Source organism: Mustelus asterias, unplaced genomic scaffold (assembly GCF_964213995.1).
Source record: "Mustelus asterias unplaced genomic scaffold, sMusAst1.hap1.1 HAP1_SCAFFOLD_1866, whole genome shotgun sequence".
NCBI lineage: Eukaryota > Metazoa > Chordata > Chondrichthyes > Carcharhiniformes > Triakidae > Mustelus > Mustelus asterias.
Window position 1 is genome coordinate 60001 of NW_027591811.1, and position 13381 is coordinate 73381.

The 13381-nt window shown below is 53.2% G+C and overlaps 1 protein-coding gene across 1 annotated transcript in view; it reads right to left on the reverse strand.

The window, feature by feature from the left end:
- Positions 1–7766, reverse strand: part of dcst2 (DC-STAMP domain containing 2) — a gene marked incomplete at its 5' end in the record, with an annotated part of 29515 nt that extends 21749 nt beyond the window's left edge. The window contains 3 exons of the mRNA XM_078206897.1: positions 601–765; positions 2605–2762; positions 7553–7766. Coding sequence (XP_078063023.1) covers positions 601–765; positions 2605–2762; positions 7553–7766 — 537 coding nt within the window. The remainder of the gene's footprint in view (positions 1–600; positions 766–2604; positions 2763–7552) is intronic.
- Positions 7767–13381: the final 5615 nt, after the last annotated feature.

The following is a 13381-nucleotide window of genomic DNA, read 5'->3' on the forward strand; positions in this document are numbered from 1 at the left end:
TGTGTGACTCGCTCCCACGGGGGGAGTGAGGGGAGAATGTGGGACTCACTCCCACGGGGGGAGAATGTGGGACTCGCTCCCACGGGGGGAGAATGTGGGACTCGCTCCCACGGGGGGGAGTGGGGGAGAATGTGGAACTCGCTCCCACGGGGGGGAGTGGGGGGAGTGGGGGGGGAATGTGGGACTCGCTCCCACGGGGGGGAGTGGGGGGAGTGGGGGGAGAATGTGGAACTCGCTCCCACGGGGGGGAGTGGGGGGAGAATGTGGGACTCGCTCCCACGGGGGGAGTGGGGGGAGAATGTGGGACTCGCTCCCACGGGGGGAGTGGGGGAGAATGTGGGACTCGCTCCCACGGGGGGAGTGGGGAGAATGTGGGACTCGCTCCCACGGGGGGAGTGGGGGAGAATGTGGGACTCGCTCCCACGGGGGGAGTGGGGGAGAATGTGGGACTCGCTCCCACGGGGGGAGTGGGGGAGAATGTGGGACTCGCTCCCACGGGGGGAGTGGGGGAGAATGTGGGACTCGCTCCCACGGGGGGAGTGGGGGAGAATGTGGGACCCGCGAACCTTGTGTTAAGGAGTACGCGGGGATCGAACTCACATCGTGCGACAACCTCCACTTGCAGGTGGTAACTAACCATGTCGAGTACCCAGAAGACGGTGTAATCCAGGAGAATAATGATCACCACCGAGAGAGACTGTCGCAAAACCGTGGTGAATCCAATAATGTACTTTCGTTTCTCAGAGACAGTCATATAGTAAGACCCTTGCGACAGAGAGAGAAGTGCGAGCAATTATATTCTTTACACATCCCTGCGTTCCGAGCGCTGTTTGACACAATGCAGAGTCGCGAGGGGGAACGAAGGGATTCCGAGCACCACAGAATCCCCACGGTGCAGGAGGAGGCCATTCAGCCCATCAGGTCTGCACCGACTCTCCGACAGAGCATCTTACCCAGGCCCATTCCCCGTGATCCCATGTTTTTATCCTGCCAACCTGCACATCTTTGGACGCTAAGGGGCAATTTAGCATGGCCAATCCACCTAACCTGCACATCTTTGGACACTAAGGGGCAATTTAGCATGGCCGATCCACCTAACCTGCACATCTTTGGACACTAAGGGGCAATTTAGCATGGCCAATCCACCTAACCTGCACATCTTTGGACACTAAGGGACAATTTAGCATGGCCAATCCACCTAATCTGCACATCTTTGGACACTAAAGGGCAATTTAGCATGGTCAATCCACCTAACCTGCACATCTTTGGACACTAAGGGGCAATTTAGCATGGCCAATCCACCTAACCTGCACATCTTTGGACACTGAGGGGCAATTTAGCATGGCCAATCCACCTAACCCGCACATCTTTGGACGCTAAGGGGCAATTTAGCATGGCCAATCCACCTAACCCGCACATCTTTGGACACTGAGGGGCAATTTAGCATGGCCAATCCACCTAACCTGCACATCTTTGGACACTGAGGGGCAATTTAGCATGGCCAATCCACCTAACCCGCACATCTTTTGACATTGAGGGGCAATTTAGCATGGCCAATCCACCTAACCCGCACATCTTTGGACGCTAAGGGGCAATTTAGCACGGCCAATCCACCTAACCTGCACATCTTTGACACTAAGGGACAATTTAGCATGGCCAATCCACCTAACCTGCACATCTTTTGACACTGAGGGGCAATTTAGCATGGCCAATCCACCTAACCCGCACATCTTTGGACACTGAGGGGCAATTTAGCATGGCCAATCCACCTAACCCGCACATCTTTTGACACTGAGGGGCAATTTAGCATGGCCAATCCACCTAACCCGCACATCTTTGGACGCTAAGGGGCAATTTAGCACGGCCAATCCACCTAACCTGCACATCTTTGACACTAAGGGACAATTTAGCATGGCCAATCCACCTAACCTGCACATCTTTGGACACTAAGGGACAATTTAGCATGGCCAATCCACCTAACCTGCACATCTTTTGACACTGAGGGGCAATTTAGCATGGCCAATCCCCCTAACCTGCACATCTTTGACACTAAGGGACAATTTAGCATGGCCAATCCACCTAACCTGCACATCTTTGGACACTAAGGGACAATTTAGCATGGCCAATCCACCTAACCTGCACATCTTTGGACACTAAGGGACAATTTAGCATGGCCAATCCACCTAACCTGCACATCTTTGGACACTAAGGGACAATTTAGCATGGCCAATCCACCTAACCTGCACATCTTTGGACACTAAGGGACAATTTAGCATGGCCAATCCACCTAACCCGCACATCTTTTGACACTAAGGGGCAATTTAGCACGGCCAATCCACACATCTTTGGGTGGAAACCAGAGCACCCGGTGGAAACCCAGGCAGGCACGGAGGCGGGGGGCAGAATGTGGAGACTCCGGACACAGATACGGGAAGGGAGTGTGTGTGTGTGGGGTTAAGAATAGAGTCGAACACCAATAGGAATATTTGTGGGAGTTGGCAGATTGGAATCTGTGAATCCCTCATTACACTTTGCGGGTGTGACTCACAGTGGGAACCATTGGTTTATCTGACGATGGTCGGGTGGACACAAAACTCAACTCACAAGGCCTGATGTACTTGCAAGCTTCCGAGAACCTCAACGGCAAAATGGTGCTCTTCCCAGTCTTTGCTCGCATGATGTCAATCTCCAAGAACTGGTTGGTGATGTAACAATTGTCGTAATCATCTCGAAATAGGTATTCTTTCCGGTACAGGAGCGCCCTGAGAGGAGTGACATCAGCCAGGTTAGAGAGTAAAGCTCCCTCTACACTGTCCCCCATCAAACACTCCCAGGACAGGTACAGCACGGGGTTAGATACAGAGTAAAGCTCCCTCTACACTGTCCCCATCAAACACTCTCAGGACAGGTACAGCACGGGGTTAGATACAGAGTAAAGCTCCCTCTACACTGTCCCCCATCAAACACTCCCAGGACAGGTACAGCACGGGGTTAGATACAGAGTAAAGCTCCCTCTACACTGTCCCCCATCAAACACTCCCAGGACAGGTACAGCACGGGGTTAGATACAGAGTAAAGCTCCCTCTACACTGTCCCCCATCAAACACTCCAGGACAGGTACAGCACGGGGTTAGATACAGAGTAAAGCTCCCTCTACACTGTCCCCATCAAACACTCCCAGGACAGGTACAGCACGGGGTTAGATACAGAGTAAAGCTCCCTCTACACTGTCCCCCATCAAACACTCCCAGGACAGGTACAGCACGGGGTTAGATATAGAGTAAAGCTCCCTCTACACTGTCCCCCATCAAACACTCCCAGGACAGGTACAGCACGGGGTTAGATACAGAGTAAAGATCCCTCTACACTGTCCCCCATCAAACACCCCCAGGACAGGTACAGCACGGGGTTAGATACAGAGTAAAGCTCCCTCTACACTGTCCCCATCAAACACTCCCAGGACAGGTACAGCACGGGGTTAGATACAGAGTAAAGCTCCCACTACACTGTCCCCCCATCCACCACTCCCAGGACAGGTACAGCACGGGGTTAGATACAGAGTTAAGCTCCCTCTACACTGTCCCCCATCAAACACTCCCAGGACAGGTACAGCACGGGGTTAGATACAGAGTAAAGCTCCCTCTACACTGTCCCCCATCAAACACTCCCAGGACAGGTACAGCACGGGGTTAGATACAGAGTAAAGCTCCCTCTCCACTGTCCCCCATAAAACACTCCCAGGACAGGTACAGCACGGGGTTAGATACAGAGTAAAGCTCCCTCTACACTGTCCCCCATCAAACACTCCCAGGACAGGTACAGCACAGGGTTAGATACAGAGTAAAGCTCCCTCTACACTGTCCCCCATCAAACACTCCCAGGACAGGTACAGCACGGGGTTAGATACAGAGTTAAGCTCCCTCGACACTGTCCCCATCAAACACTCCCAGGACAGGTACAGCACGGGGTTAGATACAGAGTAAAGCTCCCTCTACACTGCCCCCCATCAAACACTCCCAGGACAGGTACAGCACGGGGTTAGACACAGAGTAAAGCTCCCTCTACACTGTCCCCCATCAAACACTCCCAGGACAGGTACAGCACGGGGTTAGATACAGAGTAAAGCTCCCTCTACACTGTCCCCCATCAAACACTCCCAGGACAGGTACAGCATAGGGTTAGATACAGAGTAAAGCTCCCTCTACACTGTCCCCCATCAAACACTCCCAGGACAGGTACAGCACGGGGTTAGATACAGAGTAAAGCTCCCTCTACACTGTCCCCCATCAAACACTCCCAGGACAGGTACAGCACAGGGTTAGATACAGAGTAAGCTCCCTCTACACTGTCCCCCATCAAACACTCCCAGGACAGGTCCAGCACGGGGTTAGATACAGACTAAAGCTCCCTCTATACTGTCCCCCATCAAACACTCCCAGGACAGGTACAGCACGGGGTTAGATACAGAGTAAAGCTCCCTCGACACAGTCCCCATCAAACACTCCCAGGACAGGTACAGCACAGGGTTAGATACAGAGTAAAGCTCCCTCGACACTGCCCCCCATCAAAAACTCCCAGGACAGGTACAGCACGGGGTTAGACACAGAGTAAAGCTCCCTCTACACTGTCCCCCATCAAACACTCCCAGGACAGGTACAGCACGGGGTTAGATACAGAGTAAAGCTCCCTCTACACTGTCCCCCATCAAACACTCCCAGGACAGGTACAGCACGGGGTTAGATACAGAGTAAAGCTCCCTCTACACTGTCCCCCATCAAACACCCCCAGGACAGGTACAGCACGGGGTTAGATACAGAGTAAAGCTCCCTCTTCACTGTCCCCATCAAACACTCCCAGGACAGGTACAGCACAGGGTTAGATACAGAGTAAAGCTCCCTCTCCACTGTCCCCCATCAAACACTCCCAGGACAGGTACAGCACGGGGTTAGATACAGAGTAAAGCTCCCTCTACACTGTCCCCCATCAAACACTCCCAGGACAGGTACAGCACAGGGTTAGATACAGAGTAAAGCTCCCTCTCCACTGTCCCCCATCAAACACTCCCAGGACAGGTACAGCATGAGGTTAGATACAGAGTAAAGCTCCCTCTACACTGTCCCCCATCAAACACTCCCAGGACAGGTACAGCACGGGGTTAGATACAGAGTAAAGCTCCCTCTACACTGTCCCCATCAAACACTCCCAGGACAGGGTACAACACGGGGTTAGATACAGAGTAAAGCTCCCTCTACACTGTCCCCCATCAAACACTCCAGGACAGGTACAGCACGGGTTTAGATACAGAGTAAAGCTCCCTCTACGCTGTCCCCATCAAACACTCCCCAGGACAGGTACAGCACGGGGTTAGATACAGAGTAAAGCTCCCTCTACACTGTCCCCATCAAACACTCCCAGGACAGGTACAGCACGGGGTTAGATACAGACTAACGCTCCCTCGACACTGTCCCCATCAAACACTCCCAGGACAGGTACAGCACGGGGTTAGATACAGAGTAAAACCCCCTCTTCACTGTCCCCCATCAAACACTCCCAGGACAGGAACAGCACGGGCTTAGATACAGAGTAAAGCTCCCTCTACACTGTCCCCCATCAAACACTCCCAGGACAGGTACAGCACGGGGTTAGATACAGAGTAAAGCTCCCTCTACACTGTCCCCATCAAACACTCCCAGGACAGGTACAGCACGGGGTTAGATACAGAGTAAAGCTCCCTCTACACTGTCCCCATCAAACACTCCCAGGACAGGTACAGCACGGGGTTAGATACAGAGTAAAGCTCCCTCTACACTGTCCCCATCAAACACTCCCAGGACAGGTACAGCACGGGGTTAGATACAGAGTAAAGCTCCCTCTACACTGTCCCCCCATCAAACACTCCCAGGACAGGTACAGCACGGGGTTAGATACAGAGTAAAGCTCCCTCTACACTGTCCCCCATCAAACACCCCCAGGACAGGTACAGCACGGGGTTAGATACAGAGTAAAGCTCCCTCTACACTGTCCCCCATCAAACACCCCCAGGACAGGTACAGCACGGGGTTAGATACAGAGTAAAGCTCCCACTACACTGTCCCCCCATCCACCACTCCCAGGACAGGTACAGCACGGGGTTAGATACAGAGTAAAGCTCCCTCTACACTGTCCCCCATCAAACACTCCCAGGACAGGTACAGCACGGGGTTAGATACAGAGTAATGCTCCCTCTACACTGTCCACCATCAAACACTCCCAGGACAGGTACAGCACGGGGTTAGATACAGAGTAAAGCTCCCTCTACACTGTCCCCCATCAAACACTCCCAGGACAGGTACAGCACAGGGTTAGATACAGAGTAAAGCTCCCTCTACACTGTCCCCCATCAAACACTCCCAGGACAGGTACAGCACAGGGTTAGATACAGAGTAAAGCTCCCTCTACACTGTCCCCCATCAAACACTCCCAGGACAGGTACAGCACGAGGTTAGATACAGAGTAAAGCTCCCTCTTCACTGTCCCCATCAAACACTCCCAGGACAGGTACAGCACAGGGTTAGATACAGAGTAAAGCTCCCTCTCCACTGTCCCCCATCAAACACTCCCAGGACAGGTACAGCACGGGCTTAGATACAGAGTAAAGCTCCCTCTACACTGTCCCCCATCAAACACTCCCAGGACAGGTACAGCACAGGGTTAGATACAGAGTAAAGCTCCCTCTACACTGTCCCCCATCAAACACTCCCAGGACAGGTACAGCACGGGGTTAGATACAGAGTCAAGCTCCCTCGCCACTGTCCCCATCAAACACTCCCAGGACAGGTACAGCACGGGGTTAGATACAGAGTAAAGCTCCCTCTACACTGTCACCCATCAAACACTCCCAGGACAGGTCCAGCACAGGGTTAGATACAGAGTAAAGCTCCCTCTACACTGTCCCCCATCAAACACTCCCAGGACAGGTACAGCACGAGGTTAGATACAGAGTAAAGCTCCCTCTTCACTGTCCCCATCAAACACTCCCAGGACAGGTACAGCACAGGGTTAGATACAGCGTAAAGCTCCCTCTCCACTGTCCCCCATCAAACACTCCCAGGACAGGTACAGCACGGGGTTAGATACAGAGTAAAGCTCCCTCTACACTGTCCCCCATCAAACACTCCCAGGACAGGTACAGCACAGGGTTAGATACAGAGTAAAGCTCCCTCTCCACTGTCCCCCATCAAACACTCCCAGGACAGGTACAGCATGAGGTTAGATACAGAGTAAAGCTCCCTCTCCACTGTCCCCCATCAAACACTCCCAGGACAGGTACAGCACGGGGTTAGATACAGAGTAAAGCTCCCTCTACACTGTCCCCCATCAAACACTCCCAGGACAGGTACAGCACGGCGTTAGATACAGAGTAAAGCTCCCTCTACACTGTCCCCATCAAACACTCCCAGGACAGGATCAGCACGGGGTTAGATACAGAGTAAAGCTCCCTCTACACTGTCCCCATCAAACACTCCCAGGACAGGTACAGCACGGGGTTAGATACAGAGTGCAGCGGACTCACTGGATGTACAGGTAAAGCATCATCAGTGTTGAGGTGTAGCCCAGGAGACCTATTCCCTCATAGACTCCCCCGACTCGCTGTCTAATCTCCTCCATGATGTCCAGTGCCACATGGGACAGGCTGCTGGATTGGTTGGCGTAGATGTGGAAATGATGTTGGATTGAAATGTTGAACTTAAATTCATTCGTCACCTTGTCGAGAGCTTCAGAAATGGCTGTGAGAGAGAGAGACAGAGAGAAACAGGGAGTGTGATGCGCGTTATCAAACACGAGGCCTGATGCTCGGGAAATAAAGGCTTTTATTTACTGTAATGAAGCAGCCAGTAATTATATACACGATTCCAGACTGAAGGGGTCCCAGCCAGAGCAGGGACCTTTATACCTCTCCCAGAAGGCGGAGCCCGACTGGGATGTACCACAACACTACAGTACAAAGGTGTAACAACCCCACCCTAACCCCAACAGCAACAAGTAGCACAACCCAACAATAACATATGTACATCCTTGTAGTACTGGCCAGACCCTGGCTCAGTACTATCCAGTGGGAACCAATGATGGTTCACCACATTCACCCCTCCTTTGAGAACAAAGGCCAGCGGGGTTCAAAAAAACAGAATAAAGTGTCAGCAGTCTATAAGTTCAGACGGTCAGGGGGACCGTACCGTCGTTGTGACCTCCTCAATACCGGCGGTGACACCGGAGTAGGCACTTGCGGTGGCGTTCTCCCCAAGGCGGCGTCCAGCTGTTCTTCCACGGACTCACAGGCCGGTTGACCCTGAGGTGACAGTAGTCCATGGGGTCCTGACACGCCCTGCAGTGGCGACCATCCTCTGGACTCAGGCAAGGAGTAAAAGGGTTAAGCAATGGTCCCGATGCTGCCCACGCCGTGTCCGGGGGAGAAACAAGAGTTAAGGGGTTTGTAACAGGGAGTATGGGAGCGACAGGGGTTGCTACGTCCCCTGCTGGCGCCAGGTCTCGGATCGAGACCGTGTCCTCTCGCCCGTCAGGGTATGCCACATAGGCATACTGAGGGTTGGCATGGAGGAGATGGACCTGTTCGACCAACGGGTCGGACTTGCGGGCCCTTGCATGTCGCCGCAGGAGGACGGGTCCTGAGTACGTCAACCAAGATGGTAATGAGGTCCCCGAGGAAGACTTCCGAGGGAATGAAAACATCCTCTCATGGGGAGTAGCATTGGTTGCCGTACACAGGAGGGAGCGAATAGAATGGAGCGCATCAGGGAGCACCACTTGCCAACGGGAGACTGGAAGACTTTTTGACTTCAACGCCAGTAAGACAGCCTTCCAGACTGTAGCATTCTCACGTTCCACCTGTCCGTTACCCCTAGGGTTGTAGCTCGTGGTCCTACTCGAGGCAATCCCGTATGAGAGCAGGAATTGCCTCAAGTCATCACTCATGAACGACGAGCCCCTGTCGCTATGGATGTAGCCGGGGTACCCGAACAGGGTAAAGAGATCACGGAATGCCTTGATAACCGTGGCAGCGGATGTATCAGAGCAGGGAACAACAAAAGGGAACCGAGAGTACTCGTCAATGATATTGAGGAAGTACACATTCCGATCTGTTGAGGGAAGGGGGCCCTTAAAATCGACACTCAGTCTCTCGAAGGGATGAGTGGCCTTGACTAAGTGTGCCCGGTCAGGTCGGTAAAAGTGCGGTTTGCATTCCGCGCAAACCCGACAGCTTCTTGTTACGGACCTGACGTCCTCCACCGAGTAGGGCAGGTTGCGGGCTTTTATAAAGTGGTAGAGCCGAGTGACCCCAGGATGGCACAGTTCATTATGGAGAGCCTGCAAACGGTCCTCCTGTATACTGGCGCATGTTCCACGCGAGAGGGCATCTGAGGGCTCATTGAGTTTCCCTGGACGGTACATGATGTCGTAGTTATAGGTGGAGAGTTCAATTCTCCACCGCAAGATCTTGTCATTCTTGATCTTGCCCCTCAGCGTGTTATTAAACATGAACGCCACGGACCGCTGGTCCGTGATCAGGGTGAACCGTTTTCCCGCCAAGTAATGGCGCCAGTGCCTGACGGCCTCCACAATGGCCTGGGCCTCCTTTTCCACCGCTGAATGCCGGATTTCGGGGCCTTGGAGGGTGCGGGAAAAAAATGCGACGGGCCTGCCCGCCTGGTTAAGTGTGGCGGCCAGGGCGAAATCAGATGCATCGCTCTCCACCTGAAAGGGGATGGACTCATCAACAGCGTGCATCGTAGCTTTCGCGATGTCGGCTTTTAATTTATCGAAGGCCAATCGGGCCTCTGGCGTTAGGGGAAAAGTCGTGGACTTGATGAGCGGACGGGCTTTGTCCGCGTAATTGGGAACCCACTGCGCATAATAAGAGAAGAAGCTTAAGCATCTTCTCAGTGCTTTTGCACTAGTGGGCAAGGGAAATTCAGAAAGGGGGCGCATACGGTCTGGATCAGGGCCAATGACCCCGTTTTCCACCACGTATCCTAGGATGGCTAAACGGCGTGTACGAAACACACACTTCTCCCTGTTGTAGGTCAAGTTCAGGCGAGATGCAGTGCGTAGGAAATTCAGGAGGTTCGTGTCGTGGTCCTGCTGGTCATGGCCGCAGATGGTGACGTTATCCAGGTACGGGAAGGTAGCCCGCAGCCCGTTCTGGTCCACCATTCGGTCCATGGCACGCTGGAAGACCGAGACCCCATTGGTGACACCAAAGGGAACCCTGAGAAAGTGATACAAGTGACCATCTGCCTCAAAAGCCGTGTATTGTTGGTCCTCTGGGCGAATGGGGAGTTGGTGGTAGGCAGACTTGAGGTCTATGGTGGAGAACACCCGGTACTGCGCAATCTGATTGACCATATCAGATATGCGCGGGAGAGGATACGCATCCAGCGTCAATGACCATCCGAGATTTGTTCCCGCTCTTGACCACCACGACCTGCGCCCTCCACGGACTAGCGCTGGGTTGTATGATGCTTTCTTTGAGGAGCCGCTGAACCTCAGATCTAATGAAGATCCGATCCTCAGCGCTGTAACGCCTACTTTTAGTCGCGATGGGCTTGCAGCCTGGCACAAGATTCTGGAACAGGGAGGGTGTGGTGATCTTCAGCGTCAAGAGGCTACAGGCGGGGCGCGTTGGGCAATTTGGAGGCTGCTGCTGTTCTCCCACTGCCAGTGAAGGGAGTGGCCCACCGTACTGTAGGGTTACACTCCTCAAGTGGACCATGAAGTTTAGTCCGAGAAGTATTGGCGCGCATAGATACAGCAACACAAGGAGCTTGAAACGCTCGTAAACTGTGCCTTGCACCATCAAAGTTACCACGCAACTCCCTAGCACGGTGACAGACCGGGACCTCGATGCCATAGAGATTGTCTGTTTGGCAGGTTGAATCCGGAGTCCACACCGCTTCACAGTGTCTGGGTGGATAAAGCTCTCAGTGCTCCCGCTGTCAAACAGACAATAAATCACGTGGTCATTTACCTGGATGTTCATCATAGATTTGTCAAGTCTATGAGGCTTGGCCTGGTCCAGGATGATCGACGCCACCGTTGGTTCATGAGCGCCACTGCAGGCAGCTGAAATCGACGAGGAGGACCCCTGCTGGTCGTTCGCGGTCGGTGCTGACCAACATGGCCGCTCCCATAAGTCGCACGTGGGTGATGGCGCCAAACTCAGCGACCCCTGGTGGTCACACATCTCCGACTCCGTCGACCGTAATGGCGTCGTCCTGGCCTCGCACGTGGACGAACCCCTCGATGATTTTGACGACGAAGAGCCGAGCTCTGAAGAATCGCAGGCTGCACCGACGTTCCTAGATTTAGATCGGCACACTTTCGAATAGTGCCCCTTCTTACCGCAGGCGGAGCACAACACAGCCTTGGCGGGACACCGTTGCCGAGTATGCTTCGCTCCCCCACAGAAGTAACACCGCGGGCCGCCCGGAGCTGCTGCCGTCGTCTGGCCCGAGTGTGAGCACGCCATTACGCAGCATTTCGAACCCGAGGGACGAGGAGGGATTGGCGACTGCTCCTGCCACGTTGTCTCCACGTGGTCTTCCGGATACAATACTAAGATTTTGGAGGCCGTCTCCAGCATCTCCGCTCGCTCGATTGCCTGGGTAAGGTCAAGGTTACCTTTCTCCAATAGTTTAAGTCGAATGTACGACGATCCGACTCCCGCCACAAACGCATCTCGGGCAAGGTCGTTCATGCTCTGCTCTGCCGACACAGCTTTGCAGTTACAGCCCCTGGCGAGCTGTAGGAGCTCGTTCGCATATTCCTCCATCATTTCGCCGGACTGCCGTCGTCGAGTGGCTAAGAGGTAATGAGCGTGTATTTCGTTGGGCGGTTTGACATAACGCTTCTTCAGAAGCTCGAGGGCCTTTGTATAATCGGTGGCCGCACGGATCGCGAGGTAGACAGTGTCGCTTACCCTCGCATGGAGGACCCGGAGTCTGTCATCATCTGTGATGACCGCTGCGGAGGCTGCCAGGTAGTCTTCGAAACACTTCAGCCAGTGGTCGAAGGTGTTAGAGGCGCCCACCGCACGTGGATCTAGTGTAAGGCGTTCCGGCTTCAGGATCTGCTCCATACTCTCTTTTTTTTTCTTCGACGAGAGTTTAACAACAGTAAATAAAAGCCTTTATTTCCCGAGCATCTAGCCTCGTGTTTGATAACGCTCATCAATTTTATTTACTGGAATGAAGCAGCCAATAATTATATACACAATCCCAGACTGAGGGGTCCCAGCCAGAGCAGGGACCTTTATACTTCTCCCAGGAGGCGGAGTCCGACTGGGATGTGCCACAACACTACAGTACAAAGGTGTAACAACCCCACCCTAACCCCAACAGCAACAATAGCACAACCCAACAGTAACATATGTACATCCTTGTAGTACTGGCCAGCCCCCTGGCTCAGTACTATCCAGTGGAAACCCAACGATGGTTCACCACAGAGTGGCAGAGAGAGACAGAGAGAGAGACAGAGAGAGAGACAGAGAGAGAGACAGAGAGAGAGAGAAAGAGAGAGAGAGAGACAGAGAGAGAGCGACAGAGACAGAGAGAGACAGAGACAGAGAGAGAGACAGAGAGAGAGACAGACAGAGAGAGACAGACAGACAGACAGAGAGAGAGACAGAAAGAGAGACAGAGAGAGACAGAGAGACAGAGAGAGAGAGACAGAGAGAGAGAGACAGGAGAGACAGAGACAGAGAGAGACAGAGAGAGAGAGAGACAGACAGAGAGAGACAGACAGACAGAGAGAGAGAGACAGAAAGAGAGACAGAGAGAGACAGAGATAGAGAGAGAGACAGAGAGAGAGAGAGAGACAGAGAGAGAGAGAGAGACAGAGAGAGAGAGAGAGACAGAGAGAGAGAGACAGACAGAGAGAGAGACAGAGAAAGAGAGACAGAGAGAGAGACAGGGAGAGAGAGAGTGACAGAGAGAGACAGAGAGAGAGAGACAGAGAGAGAGAGAGACACACACAGAGAGAGAGAGAGACAGAGAGAGAGAGACAGAGAGAGAGACAGAGAGAGAGAGAGACAGAGAGAGAGACAGAGAGAGAGAGAGAGAGTTAGAGACAGAGAGACAGAGAGAGAGAGGGAGAGACAGAGAGAGAGGGACAGAGAGACAGGGAGAGAGAGACAGGGAGAGAGAGACAGAGTGAGAGGGATAGAGAGTGAGAGACAGAGAGAGACAGAGACAGAGAGAGAGACAGAGAGAGAGGACGGTAGAGAGAGAGGACAGAGAGACAAAGAGAGACAGAGTGAGAGACAGAGAGAGACAGAGAGAGAGAGAGACAGAGAGAGAGAGACAGAGAGAGAGAGAGAGAGAGAGAC